Source organism: Alligator sinensis, unplaced genomic scaffold (genome assembly GCF_000455745.1).
Source record: "Alligator sinensis unplaced genomic scaffold, ASM45574v1 scaffold150_1, whole genome shotgun sequence".
Classification (NCBI taxonomy): domain Eukaryota; kingdom Metazoa; phylum Chordata; order Crocodylia; family Alligatoridae; genus Alligator; species Alligator sinensis.
In genome coordinates, this window is record NW_005841840.1 from 5,578,337 (window position 1) to 5,598,449 (window position 20,113).

At 43.0% G+C, this 20,113-nt stretch overlaps 1 protein-coding gene across 5 annotated transcripts in view; it reads left to right on the forward strand.

Annotated features, from left to right (window-relative positions):
• Positions 1-20,113, forward strand: part of SPATA5 (spermatogenesis associated 5) — a 328,502-nt gene that overhangs the window by 256,530 nt on the left and 51,859 nt on the right. For all 5 annotated transcript variants that reach the window (XM_025204774.1, XM_025204765.1, XM_025204785.1 and 2 more), the window contains one exon: positions 10,107-10,271. In XM_025204774.1, the coding sequence (XP_025060559.1) occupies positions 10,107-10,271 (165 nt within the window). The remainder of the gene's footprint in view (positions 1-10,106; positions 10,272-20,113) is intronic.

The window sequence follows — 20,113 nt, forward strand, 5'->3', positions numbered from 1 at the left end:
ACAAATCTGCTTCCATTGAATGCAATTTCCAGCTCAAGGTTTCTATCATTATAAGCAAAGTGTTTCATGGATTGGTCTTTTGTGACCATGACCAGCTACTTTCTAGCACAACAATGAAATTGTCAGTTGACCAGGGGGAGGCTCTTGATTGTAGAAATGGCACTTTTACAGGAACTGGATTTAGGTTATGGGATTCACACCAGCAAAAGACAGGAAGGACAGTGAACTAAAAAAACTAATTTGATTTTTTTCAACTTTGTTTTACTTTGATAGTTTCTTCATTCAGAGTATTTCCTCTACAAATAAAGAAACAGAAAAGATACCACAAACTATCAGACAATGAAGCTTTTTTGTATTGACTACAGGGTGCTTGTTTATAATTACTTTAAAGAATCTCATACCGTGGTGATGAAAGTTGAATAATTACATTAATAAATTTAGAATTCATGATGCATGGTACCATAGTTTTCAAGACTGTTTTGTTGGTAGTGGCTTCAGTTATAGATCATCTTGATTTAGATTTGAAGAGTTGAATCATTGTTCTGTTCCTTCCAGTTCTCTTCTTATTGTTTCAGGTCTGATCACAAGGGACTCCTGAGACTGAACTAAACTACCTTTTGAAACGTTCTATAGTTTCTGCATTAAGGGGTTTTATTTAAAGTAAAAATATCCCTATTTAGTATAAAAGCACATTTCCATTTGTGAAGATTTATCGCAACAGGGAACATTCAGTACCAATTTTCTGAGCTAATTTCTATTGTCTACTGTTTCTACTTGTGAAGTCTTCATTTTGCTAGAGAAAAATTATGTCAAATTTTGCTGGACTTCCAGTATAATATTATTTTTTTCAAATGTCAGGTTGTATGTAGTACAGAGGAACTGAGTTGCTCTAGGATTTAGTCAGAAAAATGTCAGTAGGCTGTGGCAGTAGAAATGTATAAGTGGCTAAGCTTTTATGTTCCAGTTTCACAAAAACCTCTCTGCTTATCTAATTAGCATACTACTGGCAGTGTCTTTTTAATTCTGCTTTGCCTGACAATATACTTCTTGCTGTGGCTAAACATTATTCTAACAAGCTAACTAATGACAGATGCTTAAAAAAATTAATGAACCCCTAAGGTTAATTTTAGTTTAGGAATTAGTACTTCTGTTCTTAGCAGGAACCATAAGTAATTTGCCTGAGTGTTACGATTTTAAGCATTTTCCCCCTGAATTACTTTCCCTAATTACATAAAAAATATACATTATAGAGGTTAGGGACAAGGGACAAAGTCCTTAACATTACTGGGGCAAACCTGTTGCCTGTTGTCTAGCAGAGAAACACACTTCAGTACCCCCAGAGACTTACACACTTCTACAGAAACTAGCTGTCAAGACTGGCATTGGTCCAGTCAACAGCCTGAAGGTCACCCATATCTATAAAGGATACTTTAGAGAATAGTAGAAGATGGTTCTAGTGGGGAGTTCTGGGAACCTCCCTCACAGGCTTTCAGAAGGAAGTCTCCAACTCCAGTGGCCTCCTAGTTAGATATCCAATGCCAGTGTGTCAAGAAGGCCAGGATCCAGGGGCACAACTACACCAATGCCACATCTCACCTATGGTTCCCTGTCTAGTGTCAGTGGATGAAGCAAGGTTCTCAGCACTGGTATTAGCATTAGACAACCTTAGGGCATTCCAGAAATTCTTCTTCATGTTGGTATTCTAAACAATGCCATTTTATTCGTATCCAAATTGTCCCACAAGCTGTTTAACATTGTCAGCTTCTTGTATAGCCAGGATGACCTTCTTTATTAATGAGGTATTATTAAACCCTGAGGTATAGTGTATCTGGACATTAGGCAGATAGACATTGGAGTTCAGTGCCCATGGCTACTCCATGGAATTCCACTCTGTGTCCCCTACATATAACCTTTCCCCTTCTCTGTTCAGGGCAAAAGCCTCTACTCCCAATATTTACTCATTCCAGATAGAAAAAAGGGAACTTCATCCAGGAGCTAAGGAAACTTGTCAACTTATATACTGTCAGGTTCAAGACAATCTTTCTTGCTCCCACTCTTGACTTGTCAGATGCACAGTGCCATATTGCTGTTCATTTGGCCCGTAAGAAATACCCGATATTCATAATGCGGCTCAACATCAAGATAAGGTTTTGTCCCTCAGTCTCACTGAGGCGGTTCACCAACTTCCTGGTAGTTTATAGTGTCATCAGCATGGGGTGATATCTCTGGCTCTACATTTTCTAGTGATCAGCGATAGCCTAGTGGACTTTCTGAGCAGAAATTGGCTAACCAATAAGTGGAAATCCATTTCACAGCTGATATTCTGTCAGTGGAGGATGCCCACCATAGTCTTGCTCGCCATGATGGATACAACCAAGTGTTAAAAATGTATTTCCACCCATCCCCCCTGATTTCCAGTGTAACAGGAGGGACATCAGGGTCTCCGTGTTCTCCCCAGTCGCCTCCTTTACTGTGCCAAGCTGTCGTCTTGCACCCTCTGATTCTCGCCCGCCACGTCTTTGATTTTATTAATTTTTATAGGGAGGCTGCCTTCCTTCTTCTTGGTCACGGTTCTCTTGTCCCAGGTGTTCCGTACGCCCCCAGCCCTATGGGCTATGCATGGCTCCTACCATCCCCAATACCACGCCCCAAGCCTCGCAGATGTAATGGACGTTGTTCTGTCCCTCTCTCTATCTTTGCGCCCTATCTAGCCCTCGGGCTGTCCGCAGCCCCGTCTCTTACTCTCTTTCTCTCTCTGCGCCCGCTCTCCGGGGCTCTCTCTCCCAGTACAGCCGCCCTTCTCTCCAGGCTCTCTCTATAATGCTGCCTCATCTCAGGGCCTTCTCAATAACACCGCCCTTCTCTCGGGCCTTCTCAATAACACTGCCCTTCTCCAGGGCCCACCACGCCCACACTGGGGCTCCGCAGTAACGCTGCCCTTCTCCGGGGCTCACCACACCTGCACAGGCCTTCTCACTTACGCCGCCCTGTCTCTCGGGCCTTCTCACTTACGCCGCCCCCTTTTCAAGGCTCACCACACCCACACTGGGGCTTTTCCACAACGCCCCCTTCTCTGGGGCATGTCAACCGCCCCTCTCTGGGGCTGGGGTCTATGCATCCTGAACACTGTGCCCTCACTGGGGCTGGGGTCCTCACACTACCGTGAGTCCCCTATGAGACCTCCTCCATCCCCTTATAGCCTCACCCAAACCACCGGTGATAAACAAACAGCAACACAAAATACTAGCGCTCCGGCTATAACTCAAACTGAAGCCGTCCAGCCATAACAACATTCTCTCCTACCAGTGACCCTTTGTCTCCCAGCCATGTTATATGCTGCTCCTGTATCAGGCTTCTCCTCACATCCTTACTTGGGGAGCTCCTTCCTCTATGGTTGCTGGCAGGGCACTGCCTCTGGCTTCCTGCCTATGCTTTATATAGGAGCCAGGCCCTGCCCCTTCTCATCAGCTGGCTAGGCAGGTGTGGGTCATTATTGCCCACTAGTTGCCTCAGCAACCGGCACCTGAGGGATTATCTTGGCTCTCTCAGTAGCAGGCACCTTAGTGCCCTGCTACATCCAGAATAATATAAAAAATGAGATGGCTCAGTAGTTGTGATAACTCCATAAAGGTGGATATATTTGGTTATCAGATCTGCTGCAAAGATTCCTTGGTCTTCATTTGCCTTCTGTCTTGTCCAGACCTAATAACACAGGCTGCATCTACACGTGAATATTAATACACACCAATAAACTCTGGTACATATCACGCCAGACCAGACTGTATTGCTCCTGGTGCCATGGTTTACATACGAACCTGGGACTACAGAACATGGAGCTTGGTTGAAGCAGCCCAGTTGGCAGGGGGCTCAGGGTCAGCCTGCCAGCCTGGGGCTGCTTTGACCCAGCTCAACGTGCTGTGGAGGTGCTAGCTGGGGCACAAGGGTGCGTCAGTGTGGGGCTATCAAGCAGGCAGCCCCCACACTGAAGCACCCTTCTGCCCCAGCCAGCCAGATCAAAGTCTGCACATGTGTTGCCGCGAACAAAAATACTCTGCAGCAGGATAGTACTTGTATTTACAAGTACTAACCTACTTGGGAGTTTATTAGTTTCCTGGAGGCTAATAGGGCTGCACATGTAGATGCCGGCCAACACATTTACTGCAGAGCTAAATAGGCAACTGTGTAGCAAAACCCCCAGTTTTTCTTTTTTTGTTTATTTTAAAATGCATTCCCTCCCCTTCCCCAACCATTTCTGACTTTTTCTCTCCCTCTCTGTTCCCTATAGATAAGTATAAGTAAGCTAAGATGTTGGATAAGCTTTAACATTTTATTTTAGCTAGTAAGTTTTATTTTTCTCTCCCCTCTTTGCAAATAAGTTTCCTGCTATTTTGATATCGATACCCACTGTTTTATAAGTGATAATTATTATGTTTGTACTGCTTTATATTGTGTAATTACTGTTTTAGGCCTATACATGTAAGTTAGCATAAGTCATGTCAAGTTTCCATTTTGGATGTCAAGCCTCCGTCTTGTGTCCTCTGCCCAGGCATCCCCTGTGTTGCAACTGTGTGATTCATGTACCCCTCCCATGTAAATTGGTTCCCGGATGAATGAGAGTGATTGGGAATGATTGAAATACAATGGTAGCAGGCCTCTACTGAATGACCTGTAACGACCAGGCCATCACGACGCATTGATTTGTCCACGAGCCACGGACCTCACCCAGGAACAGAGACAAGAATCCAGTATTTGAAAGGCAAAAGACCCTGCAGAACCAGCAACTCAACCATTGTACCCCACCATTACAGACACCCGAAACTACACATCCCTGCATGGAGCACACATGCTCAGTACGCCAGGGTCTGACCCTTGCCTGGGCATGCCTCCTGTCACTAGGGTCACACAAGGTCTGCCCCTATAAAAAGGGGCAGTGAAGACAGACCCAGTGGGACGCCCTCTCCATCTGGACCAGCACCATGCCACACCACCTATCCACCCAGAGGCCCTGCCGGCGACCCCACTCTGGACAACACCTACTGGACAAGGACCCCTTTCCAGCCTGGAACTGAGGCAGACAGCTGAGATATTGTGGGGGGAGATTAAACCCTTATGAGCTGATAAATCTCAGCTCGTATCATCCCTAAACTACAAAGTAGTTACCTTAAGTAAACCCAAGACTCAATTCCTCAGCCAGCTTCTCTATAGTCCACTGGTTCTAATCCTGGTTCTGGCAACTTTCACTCCCTACACTTTAACTCTTTCTCTCTCTCTCATCTGAACCTTCCCCCAAGTATCCCAGGTACCCCAAGCACACACGCATGCGTGCACACACACACACACACACACACTGTACCATCCAAGTTAGGAACTTACCTGTGTGTATATGTAGGTGGGTTGTATGTGTGTGAACTGGTGAGTGTGTGTGTGTGTGTGTGTATATATATATATATGTATGTCAGTGTATGCATGATATACAAATTAGTGATCTGTGTTTAACTTTTGGGGTGTATAGTGTATGTGCTTGAATTGGTGATAGGTATGCATGTGCCTAGGCTGGTTTGGATGCGTATGTGCCTGAGCTGGTAGTGTGTGTGTGTGTGTATGCACCTAATTGATTTGTGTGTTTGTATATGTGCAATTGTGTCACACCCTCCTGTCTAACAGCGCAATATTGAGATCCTGAGAATTGGCCTGACCTCACAGGGCAACAGCTGCAGTAAACATATACTGTAGACATGCCCACAGAATCCCAGTCCGATACTGCACCACAGCATGCATAGTTGTTGCATCTGACAAACTGGATATTGGGCAGATGAAGAAGACTCATGGAGACTGCTGTATACTGTTTAAGGACTTTTCTTTGCAGAGTAGGAGTCTCTTTGTACTCTTACAAATAGAAAAAAAATCATTGTATAGGCAATTCAGAATAATAGTAATCTGTGACAGAAATATTTTACTTCCACAGTTGCTATAGGGTAAGTAATCATTCCCTTCCAATGGACTGCTGAACTATATTAAACATATATGTAGATACTTTCTATTGTAAAGATTTGCATGTGACATTGAGTTAGCTTTGTATAGAACACAGTGTAACCACTGATCATGTTTTACCATAAGAATGGCTTCAAGAAGTGTCCCAGCCTTAAGCCTGTGTTATTGCTGAGCAGATTATAGAGTTTAAAAAAATAAAATGAGAGGGATTATCAAGATTTAGTAGTGGGGAAAGATAATCTTATAGAGCAGTGGTTCTCAAACTTTTTTTTCTTGGACCACTTGAAAATTGCTGAGGGTCTCGGCGGACCACTTAATCTCCGTCATCAGAAAAAATAAATCAAGCGCAGGGCCAAGTACAGATATTCTCGATTGTTCCACAAGCTTTCTGCGGACCACCTGAATGGAGCTTGGTCGGCGAAGCACAATATGAGAACCTCATGTAATAGAGGAAAAGCAGGCCAGGGAGTGAAGAGATACAGGCTTTTTAATCATTATGCCATCAGTTTCAAATTATACTTGTAAATGACATTGGGAATCTGGATGAAAATTTCATAGTAGGACATAGAAGCACTCCTGCTTCTCTGCCCACCAAACTAATGAATTTATACTTTGGATATATTTGATGTCTCATGAGAATTCACAGATGTGTCGTAAAGTAAATTTCACCATTCGCATCCACGAATTGTGTTGCTTTTAACAAAAGCAGTGATGTTCAGTATATAACCCCTTAGCATTTAGTCAGGGGTGGGTGGTTCGGCCCTGTGTTCCCTCAATTCTGCTATTGGGGTCTGTGGGCATTGGTTCTTAAATTGCACGGGGAAGCTATCCCTCGTGCAGCATATTCAAAGCTGGCGGCTGTCAGCTTCCCCTTGCTATCCCCGCCCTGCTGTCCAGTGGGTCAGCAGGGGTAGGAATTGCAAAGCACTCAGGATTTGGACCCAGCCTCTGGGAGTCTGTTCCCAAACCTAATTGCTAGCCCTGTCCAGCTTTCTCTTGCTGCCCCCACTGCCCAGCTGAGTGGCACAGGCAAAGATGTCATAGCTCCTGGGTTTGGGAACTCAGGTTGGGGAAGCTATCCCTGCCCCAGTTCTCAGCCTCACAGGCTTTAAATCACAGCCCTCTTCCCCCTCCACCACAGCTCATGACCATGGGCTTTAAATGCCAAGGAGACAGGAGACAGGGTCAGGAAGGCTGTCTCTACCCCTCAATCCTTGCATTGCTGAACACAAGGCTATTCAAAAGCTGGGAGGCTGCATATTAGCACTCTGTCCCCCTCCCAGGTTGGGGACGGAATAGGTTATCAATTAACGGGCTCCCATAAGGATGGGGGTGGCCAGAAAGCAGCCCTCTAGCGGTACCTGGGTGGAGTGCTTGCCTGTGTAGGTCCCCATCCAGAAGACTGGAATGCATGTACACTCCAGCTCCTGGGCTATTTTTCTACCAGTAACAGTTTCAGAGAAATTCTTATCAGTAGAAATGATCACATGTCCGTGGCCCTTTTCTTCTTTCTCATATGCAAGTACGGTTCCAACTATGTAACGAGGCTTTAAGTTTGTGCTCTATATTCCCAGTCAGCTGGATAGGTGATTTTTTTGGAACGTGATACTGGATAAAGTAAGATTTTGGGAGGTAAGTGAGATTAATAGCCCCCGTCTCATAACGTGCAGAGGTAGTAAGAACCTGCCTTTTCAGGCCTTCATTCTTCTGAAATCAGGGCTCAATACTGAAAAACCTTTTGCCACAGAGCTATTTTTTGTAGTTTAGGGATGATATGAGCTGAGATTAGGAGATCGGGGTAGAATTTCAAGCCTCAGATTTGGAGGATGTACTCTATGGGTGTCACCTACTCCTGTGGTCTCACGCAGAGAAAAAATGCAGAAAAGATTTTGACTGTTAATCACTGTAACACAATTTGACTGTAACACAGTTCCTCCTCTCTAAAACAGGGATTACAGCAGCACTGCCATTTGTCTGTCTTGTCTGTTTAAGTTGCCAGTTCTTCAGAGCTCAAACTGGCTTTCACTTTTGTATGCTTCTTAGCACAATGGGGCTCTGTCCTAGCTGAGGCCTTTAAGCACTACAAAAATACAAATTTAACAATACTTTCCCTTTTGAGAAGAAAATATGGTAAAGAGTTTACCAAAACATGTTAGTATTTTTTGCTTGAGTCACCATTTAGGAGTGATGGAGCACTTAAGAGATTTCATTGCAGCTCCAGAAGCCTAAGATCAAGCCCTAGACTTGTGCCGAAGTCTACCTCAATCAGTCTAGCACAGTCATTCAGGCTATGGGTGTCAAAGGCAGCCAGACATGATGCTATGTTGTTGGCCACAAAAGCTGGTAGGCCCTAGCTGCACATGTCATATGGGCCTCAAAGGTCAAGGTTTCTTTGACTAATTGTGAACCTGTAGAAAACACAACCATTCAAGCATTCTATGAAGACCAAGTGAAAAATGTTATAGTCTCTGTATTCCATTTTGAACTTTGTGGAATAGTTCTCCTTTTTTAAAATACCAGATCTTAGAATTTAGTGCCTTAGTTGGCTATCATTGTATTTTCTGTAACCTAGTTGCATTCCCCTCCTCACTCCCCATCCCTCCTATGTTAGTCCTTTGCTCGGGCAATCTGTATTTCCCTACTGGCTTTGTCATCCTTTTGAGTTCGTAACTCTTAACATCTACTAAATTAGTACCACTTTCCTAGTTGGTACCAGATGACTGAATCTCCTTGAAGCCAGAAGATTTTACTAACCATATCAGCAGCATTGAGCTTTCAGCTAAATTGTCTTCCTAGGAAATGTCCTAATTAAGTAGGCTTCCTAATTTAAGTCTGCCCTGATTTAAGTGAAGTACACCATTGTACTTGTATGAACATTCTCTGTTTTCGGTAGGTGATAGGATTAGTTATAGGCATTTTCTTAGGAATAGATGAAATACAGTTGCAGTATGATGCCTACCCCTCGCAGCCTAGTCATGAAATATGCACGTTCTTCTTTCAAATGTGTTGGCAGAACATGGCAGTGTTCTAATATAAATGATTTAGATGCTGGAGTATAAAACATGCAGCATTGTCTCTTTAGCTTGTTGAGTCCCCAAGTGAAGCCATGGGTGCTCCTGTGGATAGCTAGATGGAGTAAAATGTACTCTAGTACACTTTCTATAGTTGAGAATTGTCATGGTTTGTTTTAAAAATAACAGGACATCTCTTAACATTCAGGATACATTTTTTCAGCCTGAAGCATCATAGCAGTCTTTTTAAAGAAACTCTAGGAAGGGTGTTAACTTGATCAATGCTGTGTAGGAAGGAAGGCTCTTTCCTACTATTTTTTCACTATGACTTTCACTGACATGATTAGGCTGGGAAAAGACTTACTGGCTGACAGCCCAGGACAACCGTGCAGTATCTCTAGTCATCTGGAACTCAAACCACACTGCCCAAGGGAGAACCATAACATAAAAACAATTTAGGTTACATACTGAAACTTATAAACATGGTTCAGTTAAAAATGTATTTTAAATAGTATTTGCATGCACTTGGGTTGTATGTTTCCCTGAAATGGATGTTCTTTATGAGCTAATGAAACTTTTTAAAAAAATAAACAATTTCCAAAAATATGGAAGACTTTTCCAAAAACATAGAACTGATTCCCTTTCATCTCAAATGTTTAAAGAGTTGGCTTCCAAAATATTTTTTGATTTCCTTATAACACAATGCACAGGTCCTTACGCAGACAAAATTCCCATTGCCTCCCATATGAATTTTGCCTGAATGAGGGTCTCAGAATTTGGGCCATTATTCAGCTTAGAAATTTTACACTCTTAAGTGAAGGGGAGATTTGGGGAAAAAAGACATTGGCTCATAAACTAAGTTTTAACTTTCCAGCTTTCAATGAAATAAGTCTGAAATTTTTAACAAAATGTTCTCCTTCTTAAAAATGCCAATTCATATAATTTCAATAGCCAGAATCAGTTTCTTTTCATTTACTGGAAAGCTCTAACATCTGAGAATAACACTATTTATGACCTAACTGTTAGTGGGGAAGAGAGAAATTATCTTATTGTTAACTTGTTCCATATTTTGTTGTCTGATCTTGTATGCTGTTCTCATTACAGGCTTTGATGAGACCTGGACGACTTGACAGAATCATCTACATCCCCTTGCCAGATGAAACCACTCGTCAAGAGATTTTTAAACTTCAGTTTCAATCGATGCCCATCAGTGATGAAGTCTGCTTGAAGGAGCTCGTTCTGCACACTCACAAGTATTCAGGAGCAGAGGTAAAATAATTTCTATTCTCCAAATGGCTCAGGAGTGAAAACATAGAGCTATTTTTGAAAAAAATATTACAACTTTAATTAAGATCAATTCACTTAAGTGAAGGAAATTGTGAAGGCAAATATATGTGAGAATACAATGCCCTTTCTTTATGTGCACTTCCTTGGTGATTTGCCAGAAAAGATAATCCAACATGAAGTCGGTATTCCAGGAGCAGTTTCAAGAATAGCTCTGGTTAAAAGGAGAGCAGAGGTAAGATGACCCCATTGAAATTATATTGTGGGAGAGACAGTGAAAAGTGACAAAAGTGGTGAGAAGGTATGGGTCCTCTGAACAGTTGAACTCTGCTGATCTCTGAAGATCCTTCCTATTTGGAGGTATGATCATTAGCCTATTCTATGTAAAGGACAAAGAACTACAAAACAATGTGGGGAATTCTTTGAGGGAACATTACACATTTTCTTTCTAGAAAATATCTTTCCACAAAGGGGTCAGATTTGGAGGCTAAGACTAAAACTATAAAAAGTAGTCTCAGTACAAGACAGAGGACGTTGAGTGTTGCAGTTCTGCGCTGGGGTGATGGGCTTGACGTATCCCAAGGTACATATTATGAGTTTGTGCTTTGAAGAAATTCTTAGGTTTATTATAGGGCATACTACAGTAGTGTTTGTGCAATTGCTAGGCTTAGTAGTTGTGATAGCTCATCCTGGATTAGATTTCCTTTCCTTGTTCGTCCTGTCCCTGAATTATTCATATGTGTACAATACTCATTGCACTGTATTATACTGTATTAATCCCATGCTCCTGCCAGTCATGTACAGTGTTCAGGAAGAATTTTTTATTTCCCCTTAAAATGCCTTATTTGATGTCTGGGATTCAAGGGAGGGGATGAATATATTAAATATACCAGGTTTGTTTATATTTATCTATATTAAAAGTACCAGGTTTATTTATTGAGGTGCTTAGTGATTGTGGTGTTGGAGGGGTCAGAGTCTAATGATGCAAAGTGTCAGCCACCTGTAAGTAGACACTACTAACACTGTTATTATAGGCATAACTAGCACTGCAGTTGTGGTTTTATAGACACAACTAGCACTGTAGGCAATCTGTAGTTAAGGTTACCTAAAACTTTCTATTATAGGATCTCATTTTCATTTCCTTTTGATTGTTCAGGCTAAAATTGTCCTTGCTAGAGGTTTGCCTGAGAATAAGACCAGGAAAAATATGTTGTTTTCCTCTGTTTAAAAAAAAATGTTACAACCTTTTTGTTGGGGAACTCCATGCTTTGGAGCAGACTTGACATCATCACTTTGCTGTCAGTGATATCACATTTGCCATTCTTGTGAGAATTCATCCAAATTTGTCTAAATTTTAAGCCTCTGAAAAGGTTAAAGACAATTAAGAAATATGTATTTTAAACTACCCTCTTTCCAGACTGCAGGTGCTGGAGAAAGGATAGTTTAATTGAAAACATTTCTGGGGAGATCCTGTTAGATCTAGCTCATCTAAAGCAGTAATGGAAAGTTCCTCTAATTTAGCTGATGATTACAGAAAAGAAACAGTCCCCTGGCTGTGGCTTTATATGAAATCAAACCTTAAATTAGTTAATCAATCACTGATTGCATCTACAGACTAGTAGCAGGAATAAACTGTTTTACAGTAGCATTTATCATAACATGAGTTATGATCATATTATCTTTCTTTTGCATCATTCAAAGAAGTGTTGCAATTGTGACAGAGCAGTACAGAGAGAACTTCTCAGTGAGTGTTACTTGGAAGTATATGTTAAAAATCTGACGGTTGGCACAGACAGTGCCCTGTTTCATTAAGCCTTTTCTTCCTGGTGTCTCCAGTTTCCCAGCTTTACAAATAGTTTCCGCTGCTGAATGGCAAGTTCCCATATCCACTGTTCTATCCTTTGTTTACTGATAAAATGGGAAATACTTGTTTTTATGACTGTTATATGCTGAATAAATAGGGAACGTCTCATAGAGGTGTCTTGCACTATCCAAAAATGAGCTAAATAAGAAGCAAGTAAAAGAGTTTAGCATGCATATGAGCTTCATGCTTGGCATTTTTCATATCTTTTTCTTACCACTTACAACTTGTACCTCTTAGTGAATATATAACAGATATATAAAGAGAGAGAACAAAATGTATTTATTTTTACAGCTTTACAGTGAAAGGAGGGGGACATAACTTGTGAGAGCAAGAACCACAAGTGAATTGTGAAGTTTCTTCCTTCCCCTTATAAGTGAAGTGCAAAAATCAAAAAACACCCTTGGGGGGTCAGTCATACGTTAAGTATTTAGTAACTCAGCAGTATGGGTCTAAGCCAAACCCTGTATCTGAGCACTCCTAAGTTGTGGAGAAGTTTGGTTTAAAAAATGACCTTAACCTCTTATGTCATTCCCTAGTGCACCCTCATGTTTATGCTCACTATATATGCGCTTGTAGCTCCTACATTGTCTCAAGTGAACTCATATGGATATAGCTTAAAGTATAAGTGGTATAAAGTCATTCTTAGAACTTTTTTTAAATAGTAAGATTGGCTTCCTCTCCCATGCCAAGGATGGTTAGAAGAAGAATAAAGCCTTCTAGGAGTCAGGAACCAAACCTATCTTGAGGTCAACACAGAAAAGCATTCCCTCCCTCTCTCCCTCCCTCCCCAAAGAGACTTCTCTGGCTTCTTCCCTCCTCCCCCACCCAATTCCTCCTCTCAAGAACACAGGCAAATTTTTCATGCAGCTGCTAGGACCAAGTCATTCACAAGGTAGGTCTGTCTTCTCTCATGAAAGGTCTGTAGTAAACAGCTATCTGCCTTGTCATGTTCTTAGGTTGACCTATTGTCTCCCTTGATTCTTTGTATTTCTGGTGGGGAGTTGGTCCCTTCAATCACAGTTCTCTTCTAGGAAGTTCTGTTAAAGATCCTCAGGGCTGCTGCCCCTGGACACAACAAAGCCATAGGAAACAATGAGACCCAGCGCTTATGCTATTCCCATCTTGCCATCCCTGAAACTTCTAGTAGTATCAGGGAGGAGTAATTGAGAAGTACTCATTGGATCTAATAAAAAAGCAAAAAAGGATCTTAAATGACCTAATCTTTCACAAAGTTATTTTCAGCATTTTTACTTTTTAACAAGGGTTAATGTAACAGCATCCCTAGTTACAAAAGAATGTGTGTTTATAAACCATTTTTTGGTGTTTCTCTGTTAATGTGATATACATCAGCAAAGTTTTAGGCTAGCTTTCCAAAGTTCCTAAAAGTTCTGTTTAGAAAAAAAAATCACTATATTATACTTGTATGGCAATTTAGTCATAGCATTTCCTAGGGTGCTTTTCATTCTAATGCCTCAGACCAAGGTGTTCTAGGCACAACTTTCAGTAGTTTATATGATTTATTTTTAACTATACTTCCGGCAATCAAAACCAACTTTTTAAAGTCAGAACCCATAACTATTTTTTAAAAATCTCCTGCTAGTTAACCTAAGTTCCTTAAATCTCACTCATTTTCTTCCATGAATTTCCCTCAGTATAGCCACTTTTTTATAGAAGTCTTGAAATATATAACAGGCCTTAATAAGAACTTACTCTCCTGTTCAGACATGGTTCAAACAAGATTTTCTTAATCATTTCCTATTTTCTCTAGTCTAACTTTATCCCAGCTACATAGTTGGTCCAATAAAAGATATCACCCTAAGAAATCCTTGCTTCTCACATAATTTCTGGACCATCACAGCTACAACATCACTCTTACAGCACTGTATTTGTATAGAAAATACAAGCAGCTGAAGCCTCCAAAGCACTAGTGCAAGTAAAAACAAAATACCTGCTAGCATTTTACTTGTTCTGTAATACTGAAATTATGTAGTCTCAAAGAAGCGGGGACATAGCTGGAACACATATTGGCATACAGAAGGAGGAACTACTACTTTTACAACTATCAAGAAGGATGTTTTCTGTAGGATTGAATTTGGAAAAAAAATGAACTTACCACTTTTCTTCACAGCCTAAATAAGGAAAGAAGTTACCTGAAGTTTCAGTCCTTGGAATTTGATCTGTGGGTAGAGAACAGTGGGGACAGAGACCATAGTTTCTGCAATTAAAATAACATTTAAGAAATGAGTTAGATAAATAAGGGGCAAAAATCAAAGGGCAAGGCAGTTGCCATAAGTACCTGAGCCCCAACACAAAAGAACACACCTATTTAAATTTAGAAGGCAACAGCTGCAAAGAAGACAGTGAGCAGCACTTTAAGTGGCACATGGATTGTTTTAACTTAGATCTGGTTAGAAATGATAACAATGATGTCTCCTTTGGACAGATACGTTTATGAAAAATGAGTTTGAGACTGTTTATTTTTAAATATATGAAGAGCAGTTGATGGCGTGAGAGAAATGGCTGGCATCATCTGTATGGAATATCAGTTTCTATGCTTATAGGAAACAATAGTAACAAGAGAGAGACATAAATCTTTCATTTGTACTCAGTTGAAGCTGAGGAATTGATGTAAAAAGTACCTTTCTCTCTTTCCAATAACTCCCAGAGTAAACATAGAACATGCAAAACAAAATGCCAACCAAGTTTCACTGTGGCTCACATGAAAGATAATTTGGTGCCAAAAAAGAAACTTTGCAGCAACACACACGCTCAAGCAGTTTGAATATTCATTCCAAAATATAGAGCTATTTTATTTTAATTAGATGGATTTTTTAAATTTTTAAACCTGAACTTCTAAATAAATACCTTCTAACCATATGAAAGAAGCCAACTTGCTAATAATAGAGGATTATGTTGTGAATAACACAACAGCAGATAATGGGTAGAAGTAGTTGAACAAATGAGATTACCTTGAAGCACTCTAAAGATATGAGAGGTTGGGATAAAGAACAAAGTGATACAAAGTGGGATGTGGTCTTTATACTTGCAATGCTTTATGAAACAGGTCGATCTTCTAATGGGCTCTTAATCTTCAGTTAAATTTATCTGGACACTGAATCAAGCCTATGCGGTGGTCAAAAATTATGCAAGGCTGAGACTGGTTGAGGAGACAAAGAAAAATTTCAGGGAAAATGTGGATGAATCATAGGAAAGAAGATCCCTTTTACATTGTATATCCTGCACCATGAGTCTTCATATATGGGGAAAATGTATTTTTGCGTTTGGTTTAAGGTTGTAAATGTCTTGCTCCTGTAGTCACCCTAGTATCTGAATCTCAGATGGTTCGTTTTGAAGCAGGAAAGTTTCAGTTGTAATGTCCCAATTCTGAAGATTCTGAGTGCTCCCATTCAGGTCAGTTAAAGCTGAGAGTGTTCTGCATCTTACAGATCTCTGACTCCCTAAGATTAGACTCTGAATTGCATCTTTTAGGATATCATGACAGATGCTTGTATTTTCAAGTAAGTTTGTGAGAGGAGATGCTTGGTGGACAGTATTAATGTTTTGTCCATGGCCAAAGTTATTTAGACCTAACCTTACAGATAACTCTAGTACAGGGGTCAGCAATGTTTTTGGCCAGAGTGCAAAAACACCTGCAACCTCAACTTCTAAGATGTTGGTGTGCCGGGGCAGATGGTGGGGGAGCCACAAAAGGCCTGATCCTTGTTGTGGCCCTTTCCTCACCATCGACCCCGAGGTACGAGTGCCAAGCAAATTGCCTTCACAAACCAAGCTCTGGCACCTGTGCCAGGGGTTGCCTACCCCTGCTTTAGTATTTATTGAAGGTGCATTTAGCTCAAAATCAAGTTACAGTATTTTTATGTACAGATTGTTTTAAAATGGTGAACTGCGTAAGATCACAAAATAGCAAGACGAAGGTGCCGATCACCCCAGACGTACCTTTTAAGTTTCTCTTGGAATGAGACATCGAAACTATTAATTTCTCTCATTGTGAATGAAATTTTTTTGCGTGGGTGGACTGGAAAGAAAAAGATTTAGATCCTATCCAGCAAAGGTAAGGTGGGACCACCATCTTCCTACTCACTTTTATCAGCTGTGAGGATGTATGCTTGGCACCAGTGGATGAAAGGTGAGGAAATAGCTGGCAGTCAGGATGTTTTCAGAATGTCATTGTTCAGGATACATGAGGTGAATCACTTAAAAATGTTTTTAAGGAAGTATGGGTGAGATCCAAAGAAGACATTTAGACACCTGAAGTACAATTTAGGTGCTGGTTAGGTGCAAATGAATCCAAATGAACAATCCATAAACCCCCTACCTAATCCTAAAGCTCCTAAAGCTCTGATATTGCATGTGCTATTATCTTGACTGTGTTGATCACCTTAGCACCTAGGTCCTACTTCAGCTTCGGGGAGAAGTAGTATGAGTATAATCTACCTAGCAGCAGAGAGGATGAGCTATTTCTCTGAGAGCTGGAAAGAGGATAGCTTAGACATGTTTTCCTCCAGTCATTAGGGCTAAGTACAGACCGTCAAAAAGGACAAAATGGAATCAATTCAGTCTTTGCAGGTTTCCCTAAGCTGCGTAGATTGAACTGATAACGAACAGAATAGACATTTACTTCTGAGTTGAGAAAGACAGGCAGAGGCCTGCACTGGCACAGGCCAAAAGGCTGGGGGTGCTATAGCATGCCTCCCAGCCTGCTAACCATTACTGGGCCATCCCTGATCGGCTGGCTGGCACATTCCCCCCAACACCCTGCTGTGCACCCCACAGGGAGAGAAACAGTCCTCTGTCCCTTGCCGGCCCTGAGCCAGGCATCTGCCCATGTGGAAAGAGCCCTATGCCTCTGGGGAGTTTTCCCCAGCAGACCTACGATCCCCCTGAGCTGCAAGGGGGCAAGGGTAATTCCCATCCCCGGGCTGCCCGCTGAGTCCTGCTGGCTGTTGCTGGTCCTGGGCTCTGGAGGGCTGTGCTGAATGGCATGGGGAGCTTGCACCAGGCTGCAGGGACGTTGACACTCCATAAAGGGCAGGGCCAGGTCTTACCACCTGTCACAAGCCCCTGGGCCTCCCAGCATGTCCCTCTAGAGCCTGGCACCAACAGCAGCTGGCAGGACCTGTCGGGTGACCCAGGAGGCTTGCAGTGACTGGTGGCGGGGATAGAAGCACTCCATATAGGTAAGGATCGTGCTCCACTGCCCAGTGCAAGCCTCCTGGGTCTCCGGGCATGTCTTGCTGGCTGCCACTGGTACTGGGCTCCAGTGGGACATGCCAGGCAGCCCGAGAGACTTGTGTCAGGCAGTGGAGCCTGATCCTTCTCTGTATGGAGTGCTCCTGTCCCTGCCACTGCCTGGTGTAAGCCCCCTGGGCCACCTGGTGCCAGAGCCCTGTCCCAGTTGTAGCCGGCAAGACATGGCAGGCAGCCCGGAAACTTGTGCTGGACAGCAGGAACAAGAGCGTTCTGTAGCAGGGCAGGGGAAGCCCCTCCACCACGCAGGCACCTCCCATGCTGGCCCAGAGCCAGGGCCATGTGGCAGGAGGGCTCTGTTCCTGCCTCCCCGCTTCAGGTCAGAGGCAGAGACTGTCAAGGGGCAGGGCTGTGCAGCTGGCCTGGAGGAGACGGAGGACCCTGTGGCATGGGGCCACTCCCAGTTGGACCGGCCCCAGCTGAAGGGGGAGGAGCCCAGGCTAGGTTGGGGCTCCTTTCCCCCATGTCCTGCCCCCATGCCCTGCTCTGTGACAGCATGGGGCAGAGCCAGCCCAGCTGGCTGGAGCAGAGAAGCACTGGCGGAGGCTAGCCTGCCCACCTGCACAGGCTCCTGGGATATGGGGGACTGTGACCTAATTGAGTTGGGAGAGGATCTGCGACATGTTCCATAAGACCAGATTAACCTAAATCAGTTAAGACTGATACTACATCCATTCAGGTTTATCTTAAACTGAGTTCAGCCATTTGGAAACTAGTTTATATTTGCTGAACTTCTGTTCAGTTACAGGTTTAAACTGGTTTCTGATCACGTAAACCAGTTTGTGTGTAACCTCTGTCCCTAGCCCAGAGGAAGAGGAAAGAGCTTTCTGAGAAATGCCTGTGGACAGAGATGTGAAAAATTAGAGTGTCTCTTGAAAAGAAGGGCCCATAGTCCTGGCAACATCCAGACAAGCAGTACCCCAGTGCTAGAACAGCTCCTTACTAAAAAGATTAAGCTCATGCTTTCCAGAAAATTTCACCAATACACCAATGGCTACATTCATGACTGTCAGAGTTTGTTGTGTAACTTTTTATTGGTTGTCTCCTTCCCCTTCTTCTCCCCTAACTTTCCCACATTACCATGTAAATGTATCTCTATCAAAAACTCCTCTGCAAGTATAACAGAAGCAAGTGTGTGCAATGAGCAGCCATCTGCAAGTGGGTGGAGTGGGTGCAGCTGGAAGCTGGAGCCAGAGCCTGGCTCACTGAGGCAGGAGCTGCCCAGCTGAATCTCTCCTGTGACTCAGAGTGGGGCAGCAGGAGGAGGAGCTGCAGCTGGAAGCAAGGGGAACAAAACAACTCCGCCAGGCCAGGCCAGGCCCCAGCCAGTGCACACAGCTTCCAGTGGAGCTGTTATCAGTGTGGCTGCAGTCAGCTGGGTTCTGCTCTGCTCCCCTTGCCTCCCTCCTGCTCCTGCCCCTGCTGTGCCACTCTGGGCGAGTGGGCAGCCAGGTAGCTCCTGCTGGAGGCAAAGGGCGTAGAGCAGCACAGGGAACAGGGTGTCGGGCTAGGCCAGTGGGTGCAGGCTGCCCTGGGCAGGGCATGGCCTCATGTGAAGCGCTGCAGGGGAAGCCAGGGACCGCATCACCTGGACAAGCTCTGTTGCATGCTTCCCCCACCCCTCCCCTGCACTCTCCTCATCTCTGGCTGAGTCGCAGGACCTAGCATCCAGGCAGCCTTCCCCTCCCCCACACATATACACATGCACCCCTCATACCCTCACTTTGTACAGCCGTGCAGGGAGCAAATCACAGCTTCACCTGGGACCCAGTCCTGAGCTGTCACTGCCCCACACCCTGACCTCATGATCCTGCCCTTACCCACCCCTCGCACTCTCAAAGACTGCTCCCCACCCTTCAAAAGCTCCATAGAGAGTTTTGGTGTGTTGCTAAAGGGGGTTGGGGGTGCTGACCAAGCCCCTGACAGCTCAGCAAAACTCCCTGTATGGCCCTTGGGCCCAAATATTTGCCCACCCCTGGGCTTTGAAGTGACAGAAATCAGCTCTGCTACCAGCTGCCCTTTTTCTCCTGGATTCAGCCAATGTTCCCTCTAATGAAAACAAACAAGTTGCTGTATAAAATCAGTATGAGATGAGAAATCCAGGAGGAAATAACAACTCTTTTAGGGTGTCTGAAATTCAAAGCAAAAATGAGTTTACAGCAAGCCAGGTATACAACAAAATAGACATAAGTCAAAAGCACTGGTTCTGTTCCACTTTTTAAAGTGTTTTATTGACATAATCTAACGTTTATATAGGAACAGTCTGGTGTAATTACCTACTATAAAGAAATGGTTTTCCTGCCACTGAAGTATTGTTTTGATTCAAAGTAATGAAATTGGCATTTGCTGTTATGAGCAAACAGGTATCACAGTACCTCACAATTAAATTTGCCCAATGCAATAACTTGGTTTTGATTTGAATGAGTTTGATAAGTTTCTTGATCCTAGATGTAGAGTTTAAAGCAAGGTCTAAAAAAAAAAAAATACTACAAAGCCACAAAAAAGGGGTTCAAGTGAATAGAGAATGAGCTTTGATAATGAAACTATAGGGGAAACTATATAGGAAACTATATATAGGGCCAGATCTTCAACTACATGCAGCTTGTGTAGGTGGTTGTAGCTCTCTTGATATTAATGAGATTGTCAAAGTCCAATACCAGAAGATCTGGCCCTACACATTTACCTAACATTCCTG